At 39.1% G+C, this 25,497-nt stretch overlaps 2 protein-coding genes and 1 pseudogene across 2 annotated transcripts; 1 reads left to right on the plus strand and 2 right to left on the minus strand.

Annotated features, from left to right (window-relative positions):
- LOC106828983 (olfactory receptor 56B34-like) lies at window positions 1-966 on the plus strand (annotated as a pseudogene).
- A 16,269-nt stretch (window positions 967-17,235) lies between these two features.
- Window positions 17,236-18,231, minus strand: LOC106828908 (olfactory receptor 52L1-like). Its single transcript, XM_014837727.1, has one exon. It carries the CDS (start codon window positions 18,229-18,231, stop codon window positions 17,236-17,238), a length of 996 nt encoding a protein of 331 aa, XP_014693213.1.
- A 6,048-nt stretch (window positions 18,232-24,279) lies between these two features.
- On the minus strand, window positions 24,280-25,191 carry LOC106828982 (olfactory receptor 52K1-like). Its single transcript, XM_014837834.3, has one exon. It carries the CDS (start codon window positions 25,189-25,191, stop codon window positions 24,280-24,282), a length of 912 nt encoding a protein of 303 aa, XP_014693320.3.
- Between the last annotated feature and the right edge of the window lie 306 nt (window positions 25,192-25,497).

Genomic DNA, 25,497 nt, shown 5'->3' on the forward strand with positions numbered 1-25,497 from the left:
ATGAATACCACCCGGAGTATAACCAATAACTCAAGGTTTCAAGTGTCTGAGTTCATCCTCATGGGTTTCCCAGGAATTCATGAATGGCAGCACTGACTCTCCTTGCCCCTGGCTCTGCTCTACCTCCTAGCTCTTGGTGCTAATCTCCTCATCTTGATCACCATCCAACATGAGCCTACACTGCATCAGCCCATGTATCATTTGCTTGGTATTTTGGCCTTAGTGAACATTGGCCTGCCTACTACCATCATGCCCAAGATCCTGGCCATCCTCTGGTTTAATTCCAAGGCCATCAGCCTCCCTGAGTGTTTTGCTCAGATCTATGCAATACATACTTTTATGGCTATGGAGTCAGGCATCTTTTTCTGCATGGCTGTTGATAGATATGTAGCCATTTGCTGTCCCCTTCAGTACACCTCCATAGTCACTGAGCCTTTTGTGATCAAAGTCACATTGTCTATCATACTCAGGAATGGCCTTTTGAGTATGCCACTTCCTGTACTGGCTGCCCAGAGACATTACTGCTCCAGGAATGAGATCGACCACTGCCTATGCTCCAACTTGGGGGTCACTAGCTTGGCGTGTGATGACATCACCATTAACAGATTTTACCAGTTGGCTTTGGCCTGGGTTATACTTGGGAGTGACATGGGTCTGGTCTTTGCTTCCTATGCTTTAATTATTCACTCAGTGCTGAAGCTGAGCTCCACTGAAGCAATATCTAAGGCCCTGAATACCTGCAGCTCTCATCTCATCCTCATTCTCTTTTTCTACACAGCCCTTATTGTAGTATCTGTCATCCATCTGGCAGAAATAAAAGTTCCCTTCATCCCTGTTCTCCTCAATGTGCTGCACAGTGTCATCCCCCCAGCCCTTAACCCCATGGTGTATGCCCTGAGGACCCAGGAGCTGGGAGTGGGCTTCCAGAGGGTGCTCAGTTTAGGTAAGAGTGTGGCCAGGAAGTGAGCTAACTTTAAGTGACAGATTACTATAAGAGATGTTGTAGAAAGAGAACAGGCTTTGGGGCCCAACATTCCTGAATTAAAATTCCACATATCCCAATTGCTAGGAACATCAATTCAAATTAGTTCACCAATTTTATATATCATACTATGTGCAAGGCATGGCTCTAAATATTTCACAAATATTAACTCATTTAATTACCATAACAACCTTATGAAGCAAGTGCAATTATTATTTATACATTTTATAGATGTGACAAGAAATTTGAAAAACTTGCCTAAGGTCAAAAAGAAAGGAAGTCACAGAGTGAAATTACAACCTTAGCAGTCAGGCTCCAGAGTCCCTACTCTTAACCCTTTCTCCCCATTCAAACTTGCTACTAATTTTTAAAAGTATAAATTATAGTACAATAAAAAAAGAATGTGTAACTAAGTAAAATTATAAATAAGCTATTTTTTAATTTTAAAAAGTCCACTTAAATGTTGGCAGCAATTTTCCTGTCTAATGGTAAATACAGAAGATCTTAAATCCTCTATTGTCACTCTAGAGGACCATCTTAGTCAAATAAATGTAAATCAAAAATTTGACAGGAATTATTTTGCTACTTTATAAACTCTTTACCACCTCTTGAGTTCATTTGCATTAGAGCCCAGAAAGGAATGTCCCAACCACTTTTTTTAACATTCAAAAATACTTGAACTTCTCTAATGAATTAAGATAATCCCAGTGAGATCCAATGGTTCATTGGAAGTATAAAGGACAGCAAATGTATCTACAGGGGAATTTTCCTAATAAAAGAAATGATATGTTTGAGGAGAAGGAGAAGGAAAAGATGGGAAAATGTTTTTTTTTTTAATTATTTCAGTTCCAGAGTATAGATCAGCAAGAGTGAAATGCTTCCCCCAGAATGACATGTGAATATGGTTGGAAGACTCTCCTAACCCAGTCACATGACATTATGGCCAACTTTGGGAAGAAAAGACTATCTTGTGCCAGTAAACTTGGAAGCCAAAATGTGACAATTGTAGGCCACTAAATTTAATCATCTTTCCTTTCACGGAATGAGTTATATAGAAAGCCCTTTATTATAGCTATTGACAAGGTAAATTGGACCATGTGCCTTCACCCACCTATTTTAAAAAGTGATCCAATATACCACGAACAGATGCATTGACAGCTGACAAACAATAGTACAAGAATAGTTGGTACAAATTGCCTATTTCTCTTTCCACATGGTGTTTGGAATAAGTCCCTGAGATCCTTTAACATTTCAGGGAGAGAAAAATAAATCTCAAAAGAAAGTACTGGAATTTCTTCTAATCTGACCATTCAAGTGATTGAATTTCCATTTCTACTAATAGCTGATAGGATAATTCAGACAAAGCTTCCCAGTGAAAACAAGTAGAAATGATGGACAAAATATCTTTAAATGGGTATAGAGAGATTGGAAAAGCAACAAATTAGTAAAGATTATGTGACTAAGACCTGAGTGTAAAAGAAATCTCAGAGACTGCCTTTCAGCTCCAACATGTAAAGAAAGCTTACAAGTTGTCATTCCCATCGTAACATCAAGAAAACCTGGACAAACTGAAAATCAACCACTTTTTTTGGACCCATCAGAGAACTGAGGTCACAGGCTAACTCATAGTCTGTGGTCAGAGAAATACCATTCCCTTAGATGGGAGATGGCTCTAATAATGTCTTTTTTCCAGGACAAGAGGACTCTATTATAGAGAATGCTCTGGGTTTATTTCAAAATCTTAACTTTACCCTTCCTCCTGCCAGGAGCAGCAGCTCATTCTTGAATCCTTACTATGAGAATCTGCTGGGGCTCCTGGATATAAAGTGTGGGGCTCCCTAAGACTGCAGCCCCCAAGTATTTCTCATTCTCAATCTAGACCACACTCATCCTCCAGAAATTTGTCAAAATTACCTGTGAAGACTTCCTACCAGTTTGTGGCTCCAGCAGCTTCTATTCCAAGTAGCCAGCTTCTCTGTATTCATTTGTCTTTCCAAACTTTGGAGAGACAGTTTGCCCTGCAACATCAATTCTGTGATGGGTCCAAAAAAACTCATTGATTTTTTTTTCTTGATTTTTCTTCTCGTAAGGACAAAAGTGATGACTTCTAAAGTCCTAGTATTGGATTATAACCCAAAGTACACAGTAAATTTCCATAAGTCCAAACTGATATAAATAGACAATTCAATAATAAATGAATGGAAGATAATAGACAAATCTCCCATATAAAAGAATTCCAAATAATTTATGTAAATACATCACCCTCAAGTAGGTGGAACATAACTCTTCGCTTCTTAAGTGCATGGTGACTTCTCTCCAAAGAGTACAGTATGGGAAGGGGGGGAAAATAAGTTTACAGATGAAGAAACCTGACAAACACTACATTAGCCAGGGGATCAAGTTTACATCAATAGTGATAAATCATGTTCACATTCTAATATGATGAGAATGGCACTTTATCTCTGTGGTCTTCCTCCAAAACCTACATAATCCCAGTGTCATCATGAGAAAAACATCAGACAACAAGAAGATCTTATGGAGACCTGACACCTACATGCAATGTGGTATCCTGGTAGAATCTTGGAATGGGAAAGATATATTAGGTAAAAGCTAATGAAATATGAATAAAATATGTAATAATAAATCAAAGCTGGTTCTTTAATAGCGGCAACTGTACTGTAATAAAGAAAGTTATCGATAAAAGAACAAACTAGGAATGTGATATATGGGAACTCTCTGTCCTATTTTAACAACTTTTCTATAAATCTAAAACTGTTCTAAAATGAAAAGTCTGGTTTTCACTTGCTATTATCTATCTTTTTGATTATTGCCAGCCTAGTGGATGTTAAGTGATATTTCACTGTGGTTTTGATTTGCATAACCAGTAATGTTGAGCATTTTTTCATGTACTTATTGGCCATATGCATGTCTCCTTTGGAGAAATGTCTATTCAGATCCTTTGTCCAATTTTAAATTTAAATTTTAGTTCAGTATTTGTCCTGCTCTTATTGAGTTCCAATTGTTCTTTGAATTTTCTAGATACAAGTTCCTTATCAGATATATGATTTACAAGAGTTTTCTCCCATTCTATTGGTTGTCTTTTTACTGACTCAATGGTATTCTTTGAAGCAAGAACGTTTTTACTTTTGATGAAGTCTTACTTATATATTTTTCTTTGTTGCTTGTACTTTTAATGTCATATGTACTTGGATTTTGCCTAACCCACAACATAAAGATTTAATCCTACATAATCTTTTAAAAGTTTCATAATTTTTGTTCTTACACTCAGGTTTATGATTCATTTTGAGTTAAAATTTGTGGGTGACATGTGAGAAAGGGGTTCAACTTCATCCTTTTGCATGTGTTGAAAAGATTATTCTTCCCACTTAATTGACTTGATAACCTTGTCAAAAATGAGTTAATCTTGAGTGTGAGAGTTTATCTCTGGATTATCAATTCTATTCCATTGATCTATTTGTATATCCTTATATCAATACCATGCTGTTTTGATTTTATAGCTGTGAAGTAAATTTGGAAGTGTGAGTCCTCCAAATTTGCTCTTCTTTTTCAAGATTGTTTTAGCTCTTCTGGGTCCTTTGAATTTCCATTTGAATTTTAGGATGTTTGTCCATTTCTGCCAAAAAGACAGTTGGACTTTTCACAGGGATTTCACTGAATCTTTTAATTAATTTAAGGAGTATTCTCATCTCAATGATATTAAGTCTTTTGATCTCTGAACACAAGATATCTTTCCCATTATTTATCCCATCTTTTGTTTCCTCAACAGTTTTGCTGTTTTAAGAGTATAAATCTTGCCATGCTTTTGTTAAATTTACTCCTAAATATTTTATTATTTGTAGTGGTATTGTAAATGAAATTTTTTCCTTAATCTTATTTTGAATAGTTCATTGCTAACACAGCAAAATACAAATGACTTATACAAAAGACTTTGTATCCTTCAATGTTGCTAACTCACTTATTAGTTATACTAGTTTTTTAGTGGATTCCTTAGGGTCTTCTACATGTAAGATGATGTCGTCTTCAAATAAAGATAGTTTTACTCCTCTCTTTCCAATCAGAATGCCTTCATTTCAGTTTTTTGCCTTTTCCCTGGCTACACCTAAGTATGATGTTATACAGAAATGGTAAGAACAGACGTTCTAATCTTAGTTCTGATTTTAGAGGGAAAACCTTCAGTCTTTCAACATTAAGTATGTTGTTAACTTTGGGTTTTTTGCAGATCCCTTTGTGAGATTGAGGGAGTTCATGTCTGTTCCTAGTTCATATGTGTTTTTATCATGAAAAGAGTACTGTATTTTGTCATATGTTTTTTCTACATCTTAAGATGATCATGTGTTTTTGCTTTTTATTCTATTGATGTGATGTCTTATATTAATCGATTTTCAGATGTTAAACCAATCTTGCATTTCTGAGATAAATCACACGATTATGGTGTATAACCATTTTTATATATTACTGAATTCTATTTGCTAGAATTTTCTTGAGGATTTTTTTTGTCTAAACATGTATTTTGAATGCCCCAATTATAATTTTTATACCCTCTTTTTCAATATACTCTGTCAATTAATCAAATGTTAATAATTTCTTAAATCAAATTGACTCTCCAAAACTGCAGAGACATAGGACCCTCAGACATAGAACCTATACCATTGGAGTTACCACATGGCTAAGAACCATAGAGACACATGCTCCAGATGAAACCAAGATCAAAGAAGTTAAAAAATCTTCCCTGGTCTGTAAGAAGAGAAAAAGAAAACTTTGACTAAGCTTTGCTAACTATAGCTGTGCATACTCAGCATTATCAACTGTTGTTCAAAACTAACCATGATTTTCTTTCCCTCCTTAGTATATGAATGACTTGTTTTTTCTAGAAAGACAAGGTCCAGAAGTCAAGATTCACAAGGCCAAATGCGGGCTGAAGATGAAAGTTAACCAGAAATGTGCAGACAGTCAAGGGAAAAGAAATTGAGTCTTCAAGGACAAACACAGGCTGGTAGGAATGCACCAACCAGAAAGGCCAAGTGCTCCCTCTCCCCTACCTAAAACCCTAGATAAAAACCCATAGCTTTTTCCCTTCAGAATGGTATATCTGAGTTTTAACTCCCATCTCCTTGTCTGGCTGCATTTTGACAGTAAACCTCTTTCCTTGCCGCAAACCTGGCATTCCAGTTATTGGCCTTCCTGTGTGGTGGGTAAATGAACCTGTGTTTGTGTTCAGTAACACAGAGACAAGAAGAGAGGAAGGCACTGAGCTCTATATGCCCTTTTTTTTTTCCTTTACATTAGCCACTCATATGAGGACGCTGCTACTCTAGAGAATAAGTGAGGGATGAACAGTAGCCAGGAGAGTTATTACAATGGATTGGCCTGCACAAGACACAAACCATCAAGAAGGGGGAAGTGTGCCACCCTAACATTTGTAAACAATCATCAGGATTGGATTCTATTTAGCTGGTGTATAAGAGACACTAGATTATAGTGGTTTCACCAATGGAATCTATTTATCTCATCACATACACAGACAGACACAGACTCAGGCTGTTTAGAGTTGTTAAGGCACCTCTTTTATGCCATCAAAATGCCAAATTGAGGCTGGCCCAGTGGCACAGCAGTTAAGTTCACATGTTCCACTTCAGTGGCCTGGGGTTCGCCAGTTAAGATCCCGGGTGCAGACCTACGCACCGCTTGTCAAGCCATGCTGTGGCAGGTGTCCCACATATAAAATAGAGGAAGATTCACAAAGATGTTAGCTCATGGCCAATCTTCCTCAGCAAAAAGAGGAGGATTGGTGGCAGATGTTAGCTCAGGGCTAGTCTTCCTCAAAGAAAAAAAAACAAAGACCAAGTTCTTTCTACTTTCTGCTCTGCCATCCTAAACTATGACTACCATCCTCCACATTCAATTCCATATCCCAGATTAGAAAAAGAAAAAAATGAAAAAGGACTCCTCAACAGACTTTTACATCTGATTGAAGAGAAATGAGTCTGAGGTTCCTCTCCTCAAGGAAGACTCAAAAGCTGAGTACTCTAGCTTCAGAGTCTCTATAGTGGAAAGTTATGGAAAGGTGGGTTTGAAAGGATGTTGCAAGCTAACTCTCAGCAAAAACAAACAATACACATCATGTTATTTTCACGCCTTATTTTCAGAAATTGACAGAATATTGAGCCATGAGGAAGGTCTCAAAAATTCCAAAGAGCAAATAAGTTCCAAAGATCTCTGAATCAACATAACAAACTCAGCACTCACTGTAGCTTCCTCCTTCCACCCAAAAACCTCACAATACTGACAAGATATTCGATAATAAATCAATCCATAACATGATACGAAACAAATGGAGAGCCATTGATGAAACAGAAAAAATGGGGAAACTCCAAAGATGAAAGACAACTGTGATGGAATTATGGAAGAATGGAAGCCCAAAAGGTGCACAAGAAAGGACAACTACAAAAATAATGAAGACTCAGACTCTAAAATCTCTGATATTAAGAGAAACAGAGTACCACAAGAAAACAAACCTGATGACTAATGTATAGTACAGTAGGAGTAGCCAGGCAGGTCTATGTAGTACAGTAGGAGTAGCCAGGCAGGTCTATCTTTCTGCACATACACTCTTGGACCAAGAAGTAGGCTAAAAGTTAAGTAACAGCAGTGGGTATTCCAGAATATTGGAGACTGGGTCAGAAAACAGGACAGTGACCCACATGACCATAAACAATCATGACCCATGAGGCATAAGCTCAACCATAAATCAAGGTATTAGCACACCCCATGTCCCCCTACAAAAGGTTGCATCAACAAATACATCAGCATTATTACATTGCCTGTTAGAAAGAAAAACAATCAACCAATGACCAGGATGGCTAAACTTTGGAAAGGTTTCTTCCTGACTATAGGCTGAAAGCATTTTCTTGAGAAAACTTGTAATTGCAAATTCTTTCTCTTCCCCTTTGTGGTGTATATATATCTTCTTATAACCTCCTGCCAGTTTTACAACCTAAGAAATGTCTTTCTCAAGGACCTTGGAATTATCTCTTGAAATGTAAACATTGAAGGAGATGGCACTCTATCTTCCAGTCTCTGTGGAGGGTAGTATCCTAACTTCAAGGGTGTCAATTAGCAAACACAGAGGCCCTAATCACAGACAAAACATTTGCAATCTCAGGAATAATTCAATGTGCTTGACACATCCCATTGATCAACCTCCCACTAAAGTCCTCCAGTATTTTTCCACTAGCTCAGCCCAGGACTTAAACACATTCCACTTAACACCTTACCCCAGTGCAACCCCACCTTTTATTTTAGCAGAACTGGGTATCCAGACTTGGTCTATTCTCTTTTCCCTATTGCTGATAATAGGATCAAAATAAAATCAACTTCCATTTGCTCATCCTGTCCAGTACAATTTTTCTTTAATACCAAATACAACTATCTATTTGAGAAAAATCAATAAAAAGCTTCTGCACAGCAAAGGAAACCATCAACAAAATGAAAAGACAATCTAACAATTGGGAGAAGATATTTGCAAACCACATATCAGATAAGGGGCTAATATCCAAAATATACGAAGAACTCATACAGCTCAACAACAAAAAACTAACAACGCAATTAAAAGATGGGCAAAAGATCTGAACAGAGATTTCTCCAAAGAAGATATACAGATGGCCAACAGACATATGAAAAGATGCTCAACATCATTAGCTATCAGAGAAATGCAAATCAAAACTACAACGAGGTATCACCTCACTCCAGTCAGAATGGCTATAATTAACAAGACAGGAAACAACAAATGTTGGAGAGGATGTGGAGAGATGGGAACCCTTGTACACTGCTGGTGGGAGTACAAACTGGTACAGCCACTATGGAAAGCAGTGTGGAGTTTCCTCAGAAAATTAAGAATAGATCTACCATATGATCCAGCTATCACACTGCTCGGTATTTATCCAAAGAACTTGATATCACAAAGGCATAAAGATACCTGCACCCCTATGTTCATTGCAGCATTATACACAATAGCCAAGACTTGGAAGCAACCTAGGTGCCCATGAAGGGACGAATGGATAAAGAAGATGAGGGATTTATACACTATGGAATACTACTCAGCCATAAGAAATGATGAAATCTGGCCATTTGTGACAACATGGATGGACCTTGAGGGTATTATGCTGAGTGAAATAAGTCAGAGGGAGAAAGCCAAATACTGTATGACCTCACTCATAAGTAGAAGATAAAAGCAATGACAATCATACACACAGCAACGGAGAATGGATTGGTGGTTACCTTAGTGGAAGGAGGGGAGGGCAAAAGGGGTGATTAGGCTCACATGTGAGGGGATGGACTATAATTAGTTTTTGGATGCTGAACATGATGTAATCTACACAGAATTCGAATGTATTATGGTGTACATCCGAAAGCTATATAATGTTACAATCCAATGTTACTGTAATTAAAAAATAAGTGAATTTTAAGAAAAATGAAAGAGTGACATTAAAGTGAACAAACAACTCACACCTGAAGAGATAGAATAAATTCAACAACATCAACCAAAAAGGCTCCTCACAAGATAACCTTCTCTGTCCCAGCTCTCTATTTCGGGATGCCAGTCACTCATTCCTTCAGGTTTAGAGGTGGTGGCAAGTGTTGTAACACGCCCTAGGTAACTGCGCTATCACTTAGAATCTCTTAGTGACCACATCCTTGTAAATAGTCCTTTGTAAGTAATCCCTTCTCAAATTATTCTAGTGGCCATCTATTCTCTAGTGGGACTTTATCTAATTCAGTGCTCATTCAATTAGACAGTATCAAAGTCACTATCAAAATCAATTTCAGCGTCATGATAGGACACATTTAAGATGGCCATAAATTAAAAAGGTGAGGAGTTGAAGGCAATATACAAAGATAACTCTTACAACAGGATGGATCAGTGAAAAGCAGAACCTGAGGCTACAGGGCTGTGACTGGGAAGTGCCATGGAAATATCTAGGCAGAAGTAAGTGGAATAGAGATAGTTTTTGAAGTTGAGAGTCCTTGGAACCTTCATAAATTGAAGTCTGTGATTCAGGAGAGTAGAAGACTGTTGATACATAAAAAAAGGAGATAGTCAGTTCTGCTATGTCACTTGGTTTGAATGCACAAACATGTTCCAACCAATGATATATTGTGAAACAATTTCAGGATAATTGAATTTCACCTTTACCTTTGTGCAGTTTAAATGCATAAAACTGCATCAAGCTGCAAACAAGCTGCATGGGAATATGCAAAACACACACACGCATACATGTCTAACATCTGCCAGCTGCCTTCATTCACTTTACAACTTTCCATCTGATTTCAGATAAAGTTCTTTCTAGCACTTCATAGTAACTCAACCCTTCTGCAACCCTTCTGCCCACTTCCACAAGGAATTTCATGTATTTTTCACACTAGTGTTGTACTCATTGTAGGATTTGTATTTTTCTTAACCATTTAACATGTTTAAGACTCTGCTACTGTTTATATTAGTTTTCTTTTTTATCTGTCACTGATAAGATTTTTGAAGGCTGTGCTCCTAATTCCATTTTTCCATAAGTGCTGTAGTTTTTCTTATGGAATTTTGCATAGCACAGTGATTTTTACAAACTGACTATACTTGCCAGAGTGAGTGGAGAGGAAACCAAGCCTAGATAGAAGGTGGAACACATCTCTTCCAAACATTCAAGCTGGCAGAGCCATCCATCTGGTGGGCCTGCCCCCTGGGACTAGGTTTGAGTAGGACTGTTCCATAAAGTGACCAAGACAAGCCTCCAAAGTCACTGAGGGCCCTTCCTGCTGGAGTGAGACAACAGCTTGCCCCAGGGGTAGTTGGATGAGACTAAGGAGTGCCATGGCATGGGCCCAGAGAGGATCAGTCCAAGACCAGGTCTTTTCACACCTGTGATTTATAACCAAAACCCCAGGAGTGGTAGAGAGAGGGTTAGCTCTGAGCAACAAAAGGCCAAGCACAGGGAGCAACAGCCAGGAAAGTGAAGGGAGGCCAAAAAGAGGCATCAGCCTGAGGGCATCTTCATGATCTCTCTTGCAGTAGTAAATAAACCAGCCAATGTTATGGACTCTGGGAGGGGAACCAATAGAGGCAGTCTACCTCATTTTGCTCTATCCTGGTCTATGTATCTGGTCCAGTATCCTTGGATTTCTCAATTTTCCTTTCTTTACCTTCCAATAGGCTCATCACCTTGTAGGAGTTAGGAGCTATATCTGGGAATGAGTCCAAAACTGAGTTCTTACTTGGCCATGTTGGAGACTATGGGGCTCTTCAGCCAGAGGAATATATATGCAAAGACCTCTTGCCTGTCACAGTGTCAGGCACACAGGAGTGTCTCTGTAAAACTTTTATGGGTTTTATGATCTATAGTTTCTCCTCACACTGTGCCATTCCCTTCTCCAAGCCAACTGGGAACACTAATAGTTTGGGATACCGGGACCTGACAGTTGATGAGCAGGATCCCATGGGAATCTTCATCTTACCTTCTGTTAAGGTGCTACTGGGTGCCAGGAGTCAAGATGTGAGGGACAGGATTTGAAACTGACTTGAAACTCAAATCTATGTCTATCTGCTTGACCACACAGATCAGCTTCTTAAACATTATAGCACTTTCAACATTCTGAAATGTCATATTGAATCTTTTCAGAATTTCTTAACAAAAGAATACTTTTTCCTGCCTTTATATTATCCTGCACTGAACTCTGCTATTTGATATCTGTATGAATTTGGGTAGCTAATTTACCCTATGTAAATATCAGCTATTCAATAAGTATTTATTTTTTATTGTCAACTATATGTCCAGCACCAGATTAGTCACAAAGATAAACAGGTGAATAAAGTAGTTAAGGTCCCTGCCACCCTCAATGAGATTCCATTATAGTAGTTACATTAGGTAGTATTATCAGAACTTCCCATTGTTTATAAAATAAAACCAGTTTTCATAATATGGCCTACTCCAGACTACACATGAACTGGACTGTTAGCTTCATGAACATTAGATCCAAGTTGATTTTGTTCCCCATTAATGTGGTGTCTCACACAGTGTTTAGAATGTAGTAGGATCAACACATTCTTAGCTAATTAATTAAATCAAGATCATACATAATATGACTCCTTCCTACATCTCCAGTGTATTTAGAACCATTTTTCTGAGTGAGCAATTACTCCGGTCATAAACATTGAATGTCTCTTGGGAGTTTAGGATGATGAAGTTAAAGCAAAACCATTCAGATTCATTGTGTGATTATTTTCTCCTTTATATCCTAGGTCCAACCATAGAGAAGGCAAATAGTTGGGTTCAACCCAGTGTGCCGTTTGTTCTCTATTTGACCACAAATCCATTTCCTCTTTATTTTTCCTGCTCTGTGCTGGGCGAGGCTGATCTCCATGGCCTGCTTTATCTGGGTTCCCTAACCTGACTCTCTGGCTTCCAGTTCAGGCAATAGGAGTCACCTGCAGGAGATAAAAATGTAGGAGGAGAGAGAGGCTGGGGTACTTATTCCTACCTCACCCTTCACCTTGATACAGTTATGACAATGGCTGTGTTTCTCTCTAGCTGGACATCCTAGTGGAAAGCCCCGTTTCCACAGTGCTAGAGCTCATCAGGTTGGAGTAATAGTGTTCCCTCCACTTACCATTTCAAGCCTGGGGTAATAGTAGCATCCTGCAGCTGAAAGCTCCTAGGTGCTTTGTTTGGTTCCCTTGACCCTGCCAACACATCTACAAATAGTTCCTTTTTAAGTTCCTTTCAGTTAAACCCTTTTCCTGTGCTGTTTCCAGCTTAGACCATGCATGATATAGTAATTGGTACCAGAAGAAGATACAAGAACAGACCCTCAAAATGGGATTCTAAGATGGCTCACTCACATACTTCAGCATGTGGAAAACCTTCTTGCCAAGGCAAAATGGAATATTAGGAAGTGTATCATGGAGTGACATCTCAATAATACAAATTACCACCAATATGGTATAAGATGGAGGGCAGGTGGATGGCAAGGTGCTATGAGGAGAAAGACTATAAAGTGGCCTGTCTAGGTTAAAATCCCAGCACCATGGCTTACAAGCTGTGTTACTTAGGGCAAATCAGTTTACCTCTCTGGATCTCCGTTTTCTTATTTAACATGAAGATAATAATAGTACACTTACCTCACAGGTTTCTTGTGAAGAATAAAAGAATCAACATATAAATAGCACTTAGAACAGTGCTGGGCTCATAGTAAGCAGTGTGTAGGTGATAGCTATTATCGATAACACTGTTTTATACATAAATTAATTACTTTACGTCCTTGTATTTTCTCTTTGGTAGAGACTCCTCACATGCTTCTCAGGCCTTCTTCCAAGATGGAACCAACTAAAAGTGTAAAGCTCAGTCTCTAATGCCTATTTACTCCATTTATACATATTTTTCTCATTATACTGTCATTACAATGAAGAGAGAGTCCAGGCTGGGTTTTCAGATACATTTGTTGGAGACAAAATACAAGCCTGGCCCCTGAGCTTGCTGAGAGTTCATTTATGTGGTGGTTAACTTTATGTGTCAACTTGACTGGGCTAAGAGATGCCCACATTGCTGTCAAAACATTATATCTGGGTATTCTGTGAGGGTGTTTCTGGAAGTGATCAGGTGAAGAGCATTGATTTCTAGGATGGGAGATATGCCCTCCTAATCATAAACAGAAAATCACACAGACAATTATTAAAATGAAAAAAGGAGCACTCAGTGCAGAGGTATTCAGTTTGTAAATTCATCCTGTATCACAAATAATTATTGAGGGTGTTTGTTGCATTGTGGAATAAGTCAGGCAATTAGTATTGAGAAGTAAATGAAACATATAAGACACCTGTCTTCCTAGAGCCTACAGTTTAACATGAAAGATATATAATACAATTAATATCACAAAATTAAATTAAAATTGTAATCATGCTGATTAAAGATGTTGGATTGGAAACATGATTTACTTCCTTTCTCTCCCAAAGTTCCCATTTAATGGCTAAGTAAATAAGAAAATAAGATAATTTAATAACAGTCCCAGAATATGGGGAAGTGTACAAGGGTCAGTTAAAATTCTTTGAGAAATTTCTTGAATTCATAAGTCAGATTGGCTTGTACTTACAGAAAAGCCAGAATGAAGAAACCTTCAAACCAATGTAGGTATGTGTGTGTGGAGGGTAGGGATTATGAGTTAGAGAATGAGGAATTGAAGACATTAAAACTTGATGCAGAGATGGGAAATGTTCTTATTAAGAGATCCAGGAGTGATATCAGCATAATGGTGGAGTGAGTTGTTCCCTTAGTCTCTCCCCTCTAAGTTACAACTAAATGGACATTCATTAACCAAGAGAGGATTCTCTACAAAGCACAATAGTAGGTCTGAGAGATCCACTCAGCCATATATCTGACGAAGGGGGTACTGGATCCCCAGGAAGCAGTGGAAGGAGGTGAGTGGATCCCCCCCATCCCCAGTGGCAGTGATGTAGGTTGATGGTCCTCACACAGTAGCCAGCATGTGACTATAAGAGGAGGTAGGGGGCAAGCAGACCTGTGTGTGAACATTTTCACTTTCAGAGTTGCAGCCTGACCTGTAGGAGTGCCCACCATGCCCTGTGTTTCTAAACCCTGTCATTGCAGTGAATCCAGAAAGAAAGAATCGGAGTCAATTCCAAGATAGGTTTGGTTCTCCAAGTTAGAAATAGAGAAAAAGTATGGAAAACCAGCTCCACAGATCAGCAAGATGTACTCTATCTCTGGTTCCAGGCAAAAAGCTTCTCTACTTCAGCAAAAGAAGAGGGAATCCAGGTCACCTCTTCATTTTTCTATTCACAGCCTGAGAGGAATTCTACCTGTTAGCAAATCCCTGCACAGTGACATACAAGTCCTACAATCAGGGCATGGGAGCTGTGTCCTTCACGGCCTCTGAGGAAACTCCCATCAACTACCCAGACCAGTTAATTCTCATCTATGAACAGATAAATAAGAGTAAGAATCTATAGATATTAGAGGAATACTAGCAAGAAAGGGAAAGACCAAGCTAAACAAGCAGAAAAGCTAATCCATTAGACAGGAGTGAATGGAGATTTAAAAAGGCACTTAAAAAATAAGTAATGTATTGTTAAATGCCCTTTTTGATGCATCTTTAAGATGGCAGAAAGGTACAGCAGAAAAGAAAAGAAAAGGTCAAAAAAAGGGCCATTGCTAAATTTAGCTAAATGGCTATACAGTTTAAATATTTAAATATTTTCATAATGTTGATAAACATTTAGCATCAGTTTATAGATGAAAATAGAGAAAGCACAAATAAACACCACTAGGAATAAAATAGGGGATATACTGCAGGCACAGTAGAAAATAAAATATAAGAAAAAGATATAAACAATTTTCTGATAGCAAATTTGAGAGAGAGCAAAATAAAAACATTTTAAACAAACAGAAATGGCAAACATTTCCAAAGAAAATTCTAAAAGATATACTTCAAGCACAAGATATATCCCACTTGGAAGATCTGAGATGAAAAACATGTACTTTTTAAGCTATAGGTCAGTCTGCTGCAACAAAGTTTTCCAAAAATATATAGACCTAAACCAAATATGTTTATTTCTGACTCAGGTTAAGTCAGAATTGGAGACCCAGAGTATATCAGGAACAAAGGCTCTTCTAAAGTGCCGCTCTGCTATCTTCACCACACGTCTCCTATGATCAAAGGAAGCTGTTTCAGATCCCACCATCATATCCACATTCCAAGTATCAGCAATGGTATAAATAGAAGGAGAGAGAAGACTACTTCCTTTTATAACCTACCCAAATTAAGTACTTCTAGGGTCAAGAGAGTTGTTTTCCAATGGACATGATAGACCATAGCCTGGGCTTCTCCTGGACAACTTAACTGAGTTTAAGTCCTAGAGCTAGAACCAAGGTGATGAGAATGTATAATTCCTCCTGCAATAAGAACAACTCATACCACACCTCCCTAATTGACCCACGTAAGACAACGAAATTAAAGACCTAATTCACAGTCTGTGCAACAAAACTATTTACTCGGAGTAAAATTTACAAAGAAAGGAGAAACTGGAAAAACCAACCATCCACTTCACCCCTTCTACCACTATGGAATCCCAAGACAGGATATTCTCATCACCTGAGCATCTTACCTCAAGGTAACAATGACTTCACTTCTTCCAGGACTAAACAAAAGTTATTACTTTTTAGGAACACAATACAGTTAAGCCAGATCTTGCAGCAACATCCAACAAACAGGGTGCAATACACCAACTGTGACAATCTTCTTGTAAGTTTTACCCAGTTCCTGTTAGTAAATGGGTGATCTAATTAACATCAATACATATCCACATTTCATAAACAGAAACTCATTTTTAAGTGCATTGTTGCTTTTGCATTTATTGCCAAAGCTATGTTTACCAACACCAGACTCTAGCACATTTTATGTTTTAGATTCTGATGATTATTAAGTTAATACTTACAAAATTTATATGTATTCAATACTTGGTCTTATTTTCTCTTTATTCAAAGCAAAAATATAAATAAATTAAAGTACAATAAATTAAATACACAGCTTTTTTAAAAAAAAATCCACCATATACATATGTTTCTTCTTTTAAAGAAGGGGTCAGGCCATATCATTCATAGATGTTATTACAGTATCTGCCTCACTTAAGTTTGTTTTGTAAGTTAGTAAGACCCATATTGCAATGAAAGTGTTTTCTCACATTGTGGACTTCTCAAAGACTTTAAGGAACACTCCTTTGCTACACAGGAGCCGAGTGACCCACAGCTCACAGCGCTAACTGAGAGAGTCTGAAAATACTCTAAAACTAAAACCAGGCAAAGACTGGGAATTCCCATTTCAATTTCAGATGATGTTCCGTGGTCAGTCATTGGGTAAAGACAGAAAAATTGCATATCCGGAGCTATTATCTATTTTCCTATTCCCAAGTCCTTTCCTTCACAAGGAGTAGAGAAATGTTGGCATAAGGAGCAAAAGAAAGGACGGGGAAAATATTTGCAAATCCAGCTACCTGCTTCAGGTACATCTGAAGCAGCTATGGAGCCAAGTATCCATGGGTGTTCTTTGCCATGAGACTAGTAGGACTAGAGGGACTTCTGTTTATGGAATGACCTTCGTCCATATACTCTAGACCAGCCATGGGCTCCTGGCAGTGTCTTTGACAGGAGCCTCTGAAGAAAATAATTGGTATATGTTCAGATCCATCCTTTTGTGTAGAATACCCTGAGTACTCGCTGGCGGATCTGCTGAGTCTTCACTCCATAGACAAGAGGATTGAGTGCAGGTGGCACAAGGAGGTAGAGTGTGGCCAGAAGAACATGGACATGATGGGGTACATGGTGGCCAAAGCGGTGAGTAAGGAAGGAGAATATTCCAGGAACATAGAAGACCAGGATGACACAAATATGAGACCCACAAGTGCTAAACGCCTTAAGTCGGGCCTCACCACCTGGTACATTCAGCACTGTCTGGAGGATGAGGGCATAGGAAATACCAATGACCAGGACATCTAGCCCAATCACAAGCAGTGCCACTGCTAACCCATATGCTCGGTTCACTGTGGTTTCTGAGCAAGCAAGTTTTACCACAGCCATATGTTCGCAATAGGCGTGGCCTATGACAGTGGTCTGGCAGAAGACAAGTCTCCGCAATAGGATAGGGAAAGGGAGGAGGAGGAGGAATCCCCTCACCAGCACTGCCATGCCAATGCGCCCTATGAGCCCTGGATGCAGGATGGTGGAATGGTGCAGAGGGTGACATATGGCTACATAGCGATCCAGAGCCATGGCCACAAGTACACCTGACTCCATGGAAGAGAACGCATGGATGAAGAACATCTGGATCAGACAGACAGTGTACCCAATCTCATGGGCATGAGCCAGGAGTACTGCAAGTGTTTTGGGTGCAGTGGAGGAGGCCAGGACCAGGTCAATGCCAGATAACATGGCCAGGAAGAGGTACATAGGGTGGTGCAAGGATGAGTCAGTCCAGATGATGAAGATAATGGTAACATTACCCACTAGAGCGAGGAGGTAAAGGACACACAGTGGCAATGCTATCCAGTGCTGGCTTTCTTCCAAACCTGGGATGCCAATCAGGAAAAAAGAAGGCTGGAGTAGCCTCCTGCTGGAATTACTAAGGGCCATCATCAATGGCTCAGAGAGGGAAGAGGGAAAAGAAACCAAAAGCATGATTGCTCCATTCCTGATGTATTATCACATTGCCCAGATCTGGCTACTATCTTCATGAGAAGAAGAAAGAGGCTTAAACTGCAACACAAGGAAATAAAGTTAAATACAAGGAAGAAAATCTCCTTTTCTTGAGATAATTTTTTAAAAGTGAGACATTCAGATCTCTGAATTAGAATTAGTCTGGTTTCATTTAGAGACAAGTAAGCAGATGCTCCTTTTAGAGAACTTTTTAAACTCTACCATTCAATTATTTATAATTTGGAATGTCAGTTTGAAAGCATTCTCTTTATTACCTCTTGGCATTACTGAATACTGTAAATCAATCTGTTGTTCTTTAAATGAGTGTCCCTCAGTTTCCAGGATACAGAACTGTACAGTTGTTCCTCCTAGTTTCCCCATCCCACCACCTTCTCTATCTACCTACCATTACATATTGTTGATTCCAGGGTTCTATCCTCTCCTCTCTTTTACATTCTGTATATTACCTCTGATTAGATTCATCCATTTGCATGGTTTTAACTATTTATATAGTTTAATTTCTTCCAAATCTATGTATCTAAGTCAAATATCTTTCTGGAACACAAATTCATCTTTCCATTTGCTTCCTAAATACCTATACTTTGCACTCAACATATTGAAGACTGAATTAACTCACCTCTCCTTCCCTAATCTGCTGCACCTCCTTTTTGTCCATATTTTTATGAATTATATCACTATCTACCTATCCAACCCAATGTAGAAACTTGGAAACTATCTTTACTCATTCTTCTCTCTCATCCCTTTTACCTATTCACTAGTTGCTGTTGTTTGTATTTTTAACCTCTTTTATATTCACTCCTTTTTCTCAACCCCAATATGACTGCCTAATTCACACTCCCAACTTCTCTCACCTGCATTGTTTCCTCAACTCTCTCTGCCTTTGCAATTAATCCTTTTCAACCCACTCCCCACTCTGAAGTCAGAGGGTTCTAAAAAGCATCTTAGAAGGTCTCATTGACTGTGTTAGGACACTTTCTTTTATGACCTTTCTTTGCTCATCCACAATTTCCTGCTTTATCTATATTATAGGAACTCTTTCAGTGTCTTAGTGGTTTGTTTCAAGAAAAGGATCATATCTCACTAAATTCTATAACTACAAACTAGCTGGTAGAGGCTTCACAGTATAGTGGAGTAAACACTAGCTCTGAATACAGACATACGAGGTTTTAAATTCTGTCTTTCATCTTCTATAAATGACTTTGGCAGGATACTTAAACTCTCTGAATCAAGATATCTCACTGGATGGTAGAACAAAGGATATAAATCTTACATATTTATTACAAATAATACTAAATTAAGGTCTTGATATGTAGGTATTCTATAACTATACATGACTCATACTTGGTTCTTTAATCTTACCCTGAAAGGCAGGTCCATTCTTTGTACTTACCCAAGGCAGAGCTGGTGACTGTGAACAAGGCACTGGGCTGGTGAGATATTATTACGAATTGGCAGGTCCCAGAGGACACACAGACAATCTGGACAGATCCAAAGTTAGCCTCTAGATTGGCTGAAGGCACACAAAGCTAAGTCTACTGCCCCAGGGATAGCTGGTTGGGCAGAGAGGTAGAACAGGGAATGGCACCTGCCCCTGACCAGGTGGCCCGTTTCTTTCCAGTGTTGGTCATCATCCCTAAGCCTGTACATCCTGACGGCTGTGCTAGGAAACCTCATGCTCAGTGAGCTAGGAAAACTCACATGGCTCTGTAAGCTCAGACTTCTTGTTCTCACAGAACAAATGCAGACTCAATAAATTCTTTAGTGGATTCTGTGGCTCAATATGCTCTATCCTCCATCTGCTGAGTGTTGACTGCTCAAAGCTCATAACTGAGTCACTCTCCTTTGGACAAAGAGAGATGACTCACCAAAGGCTATTTTTCCTTCCTGAGTATAGTTCTCACCCAATGACTGGTGTATGTAAGAATACAAAGACTTGACCTTCTCTCTTCAGTTTGAACCATCACTGAAAGGCCATCCTCTCAAGAGCCTCTCCTGGAATTAGCTCAGGCATCTGGGGCAATTGGATCACAGTTTAACTTCTTCCTCTACTCCATGCTGCTTGTATAATTCCTTGACAGGTGCCATTTCCAAGTACACTTCACAATAAGCTTCCTGAATATAAATCTCTGCCTGAGAGTCTGTTTCTGGAGAACTTAACCTAAGACAAATGCCACCCATCACAGGTGAATTGAACCCTCTGCTTCTCTTCTGGGGGATTGTGACAGATCCATGGACATCAATTCCCCCACCATGGCAAATATGTGATGAATATAGATTCTCAGATAGCCCATCCCAGCAAGTTCCCAATGAGATAAGCTAAGACCTCCAATATCATATCTCCCCCATCACCAAGCAGACTTTTTCCTTTGTCCCTTGTCTGATAGAGCAACTATCAGTCCACTCAATGACCATGTTCCCCTTTGGAACAACGTTTCAATTGCAGTCTTTTCATTTCTCCAATCAACAAGTATTTCATGTATGGCTCATGGGAAGGCTCATTTATTCATTCATTCAATAGATATTAAATATCAATCAAGTCCAAGTACTCTACTAGATGTCAGACAAAACAATTAATATAATAAAATGGCCCTTGTCATCACAGATCATGATATGATATATATTAATTAGATGATCACAGAAATAACTAACAATGAAATTTCTCTAAATTAAAACTACAGTGTTATAAAGCATAAAATATTTCATAAAGCATATAAGAAAACCTTATCAGTCTAGGGAGGTTGGCAAACCCCTTCCTGATTCAAATTAGTGACCAGAAAAATGGGTTAAAAGTGAAGGGAACTGTGAGGGTAGGCTGAGGACACAAAATCCCTGATGCAGGAGGGAAGGGAAATTGATATTGTCAAGGACATGAAAGAATCAAGAAATTTGGGAATGTAGTTCTCAGGAACTGAGCCTGGTGTGGAAGCAGAAACTGTAGCATGCACATTAAGTCATGTTAAAGGGTGATGAAAAATCATGAAGATGTTAAGCAGAAGATTTACAGATGATCAGAATCTTATTCTCTAATATCACACTAGGAGTATGGATAGGAAGGAGTGAAGCATAGATGCTGGGAAATCTGTTGGAAACAAATGCAGTGGTCTCAAGAGAGGTTCAAGAATATGCCATGGGAATAGGTAAATGAGGCAAGGGTCTTTTGGGGAAAAGAAATCAAAAACATGAAGACCCAGAGTGTTCAATGGGTCCTTCACATGAATACTGAAGTCTCCCACCAAGACTATGGCCCACCAAAAAATAGAGAAGATATTAATCAAGTCATCATTTGGAATGCAACCAGGTTAAATATCAGTAACTTGGAGTGGTAGAGAATGATATGCATGAATGACATGAACCTCAAAAGCACCAGTCTGTTTGTTTGTTTGCTAGACTTTTTTTACAGGAAAGAATTGAAAATTGCATTTAGGAACAAGAACAGTGAACTCACTGCCAAAACAGGGGTAGAAGTATGAGAAAATGAATGGTCCCCACTTAGGAGAAAGTATGACATTTTCTTCATAAAAAGTTTGGAATAATGAGAGCACCAGCTTCCTGCACATTTTGTAGACATTAAACGAGAGAGTTTATGTGCAAAGGTTTTTTCTCAATGGCTCAAGTTACCACAGAGTAAGAGCTGAACAGGAACTGTTCATACTATCAAGATTTTACACTAATACAACATACTCAGACTAAGAGGGTTCAAAGCTTAGCCAAAGCACTTAAAGACCTCTAAGCCTATTGGTGGTAATCATCACTCAATCCTCCAACCACCAAGGAAACTTCCTCTGCAACCCTGCGGTTGCTCACCCTCTCCTGCAGACTTTTCTTCCATTCTCACCCATGAAGCAAAGACAAAAGTCAGGGAGGGGTGTCTTCACTTTTTTCCCCTTTATTTCATCAGCTATCTTCATACTAATAATATTGAAGATTAATATTTAACAGAGGAAAAATGAGGTAATAAAGTATGGCATAGAGCAGAAGCCACTTAGGAAAGAGATTGAGGCAGACTCCCCCTAGCAACCATAAATTTAGCCTTGACCCTCCACCTACTCACCCAACAACCCAGGCCCAGTCTTCCAAACCCTGGTCATCTACAGTATCTCTTTAACCTGACCCAACCCATGCCCCATTCCTGCCCATTGCCTCTCATTAAGAATTATTCCTTTATGACTTGGAATCAATCTCTACCACAGCACTGTCACATTTCATCATAATTTCTATATTTTCAAGTTCATTTCATCATCACACTGAGAGCCTGGTAAATACTCAGGATAAGGAAGAAAATCATGAAGAAAAGGAGAGCAAACAAAGAAAAGATGGAAGACAAATGCTGATTTTCTGATTGCTCTTTGCTTACATACAGCAGTAAGTCTGCCTTATAAGAGTAATCACATCTTCTAGTGTGTCTGCACAGTGTCCAAAATACTCAGCTGAAATTACATTTGAAAAGACAGTGTTAAGGTGGTGGTAGTCATGATGATGACAGTAAAGACAATAGTGTGAATAATAATTGTGATTGCAATGGTAATTTTGTGACAACTAATCTCATTTCTTCAATAAAAATTTATTGAGTGCTGAATGTGTACACTTTGGAGATTTATGTATTTATCTAAAACACACATATGTCAATGTGACCAATGAGCAAATATGCTAGCAGTGACACAGTCCATTAAAATAATGTTTTATTTATTGAGCAAACGTTTATTGAGAGCCTATCATGTGCATGTACTATGCTAAGAATACAATTCACCACTTAGTAGGGATGGGAGCAGAGATTATTCAACCAATTGTTATATATATAGTTATAAATTATGATGGATAATGAAATAAATATACGCGGAGTTCTGAGTTCAGAAACAAGTGACCTGATCTAGTTAGAAGAATCTTCTTCAAAGAGGTGAGGTTTGAACTGAAGTTCAAGATGATTAGGAATGTTGAGTATAAAGACAGGGAGATGCATTCCATTAGGAAGAGCCCAGACTACCCACAGCTGGAGGAAGGATGGACACTTGAGGAACTAAAGAAGGGTATTTATGTATATTAGAAATATGTAACACTCAGTCAACATTACACATATTGTAAGGGTATGTAAATACTTAACATACAACAAACACATTAAAGTGAGTGCCAATGGTACGAACTGGAAGAGAATGGGCAAGAGAGTTAGGAATGAAGACAGAAAATAAACAAACAAAACAAGAATTAGAATGATAATTATTATGTGCAATAAATTTTAACTCAAGTCTTTGCACTTGAGACTAAAAATGAAGAAATAAAAGAAGAATTAGCATTACTTTCAGAGGTTACAAGTACATAACACTATGGGCATCATAGAGAGTCATCCACCTCAAAAACAGGCTGAAAAATACATGGAATAAAGAAATCAAGCTTCCCTGCAATTTTGGAGTCAGATGGAATATGAATATTTTAGAGTTTCTCTCATAAACTTGAAACTCTAAAGTATCACTGTAGTTTGCTACCTTTGTTTCTGTGATGACAAAGTTTTTCTGATAGAGGGGCCTATCTGCTCCCACAGACTTTCTGTATCAGGGTCATGGTGGTGGGAAGTGGTGCATGTTTTCATGTGTTTAAAATATGCACCCAGTTCATCTCTTCCTGCACTCCTCAGTCACCTGATCAAGGTCTGTCAAGGTCCTAATTGTTTCTTAATTACCTGATGCATTTATCTTGTCAACACATGTAAATCATAAACTTTTAGAAGAAAAAGGATTCAAAAAAATTACTTTCTAATTGATCAGTTGTGATACCCCAGCACGTCTCAGTTTTCCATCCCAATATCTAAACACTATACGCCTCAGAAGAGATTTACCAACTTCCAGGTGCTTCCTGGATAACTTCATTTGCTTTCTCTTCACTGTCCCCACTAGGTAAATGACCTGGGCTGTGGGGCTCCTACCTCACAGGGGAGGGTCACCCTGGCCCCTGAGGTCTAGCCGATGAGAACTATACTCAGGTAGGATGGATCTGCTTGGGGCTTAGAATTTTAAACAGTCACTCCCGGATCTGCTTTGTCTTAATCCCATAGACAATGGGGTCCAGTGCTGGGGGAAAGAGCAAGTAGAGATTGGCAAGGATGACCTTGGCAGCAGAGGCTGTGTGTGGGCCAAAGCGCTGCATGGCTACAGAAAGAAAGCCTGGTCCATAGAAGAAGAGGATGACACAGATATGAGCCATGCAGGTGCTGCCTGCTTTAGCACGTGCCTCAGGTGAAAGGAAATGAATCATAGTCCTCACAATCTGCCCATAGGAGTAAGCAATAAAGGACACATCCCCTACACCAAGAAAGATTGCCACAGCAAAGGCATAGAGGTTATCCATGGTGGTGGCCCCACAGACCAGTTTCACCACTGCCATATGCTCACAGTAGGTATAGGCAATCATGTGGGAGCCACAGTAGGGCAGCCGATGGGCCAGGCTTGGAAAGGAGATGGTCAACCCGACACCTCGCAGCACCACCAGGCCTCCAATCTTGGCAACAACAACGGGAGTAAGAATGATTCCATAACGCAGTGGGTTACAAATGGCCACAAAGCGGTCCAGGGCCATGGCCACCAGCACTCCTGACTCCATGGCTGAGAATGCATGGATGAAGAACATCTGGAAAAGAAAAGAGTGGGAGCTGTTGGCTGTGATGCCAAACCAGAAAATGGCCAGCATCTTGGGCAGAGTGGAGAGGGAGAGAACCAAGTCAACAAAGGAGAGCATGGCAAGAAAAAAAAACATAGGCTGGTGAAGGCTTTGTTCTGTCCAGATGAGAAAAAGCAGGACACTATTCCCAGTCACTGCCAGGAAGAACATGAAGCAAAAAGGAAGTGAAATCCAAATGTGGGCAGCACTCAGTCCTGGGATGCCAGTCAAGAAGAAAATATGTGGGAAGAGTTGTGAATTATTGGAAAGAATCATGGTGATCATTTCATTTAGAAGAGTGAAGTGTCACGGCAAAGAAAGGGAGGCAAGTTACATTCAATGATGTGGAGGTTGGGAGCTCAGGATATATGGTCTCACTGACACACCATATCCGTCACATTTCCCCCATAGTTCTCAGAAAACAGTCAGAAATAATTTTCAGTTTAGTCAATATTTCTGCAAGATCTTCAAACACAGAAGACACCAGTCAGCTTGGTCCATGGGAAATGCACTGGGCAAGATCAGAAACCAGGTCCCAGAATTAGACATCCTACTATACCTGTGACCTAGAGCAATTCACAT

The sequence above is a fragment of the Equus asinus genome, chromosome 20, assembly GCF_041296235.1.
Source record: "Equus asinus isolate D_3611 breed Donkey chromosome 20, EquAss-T2T_v2, whole genome shotgun sequence".
NCBI classification, from domain to species: domain Eukaryota; kingdom Metazoa; phylum Chordata; class Mammalia; order Perissodactyla; family Equidae; genus Equus; species Equus asinus.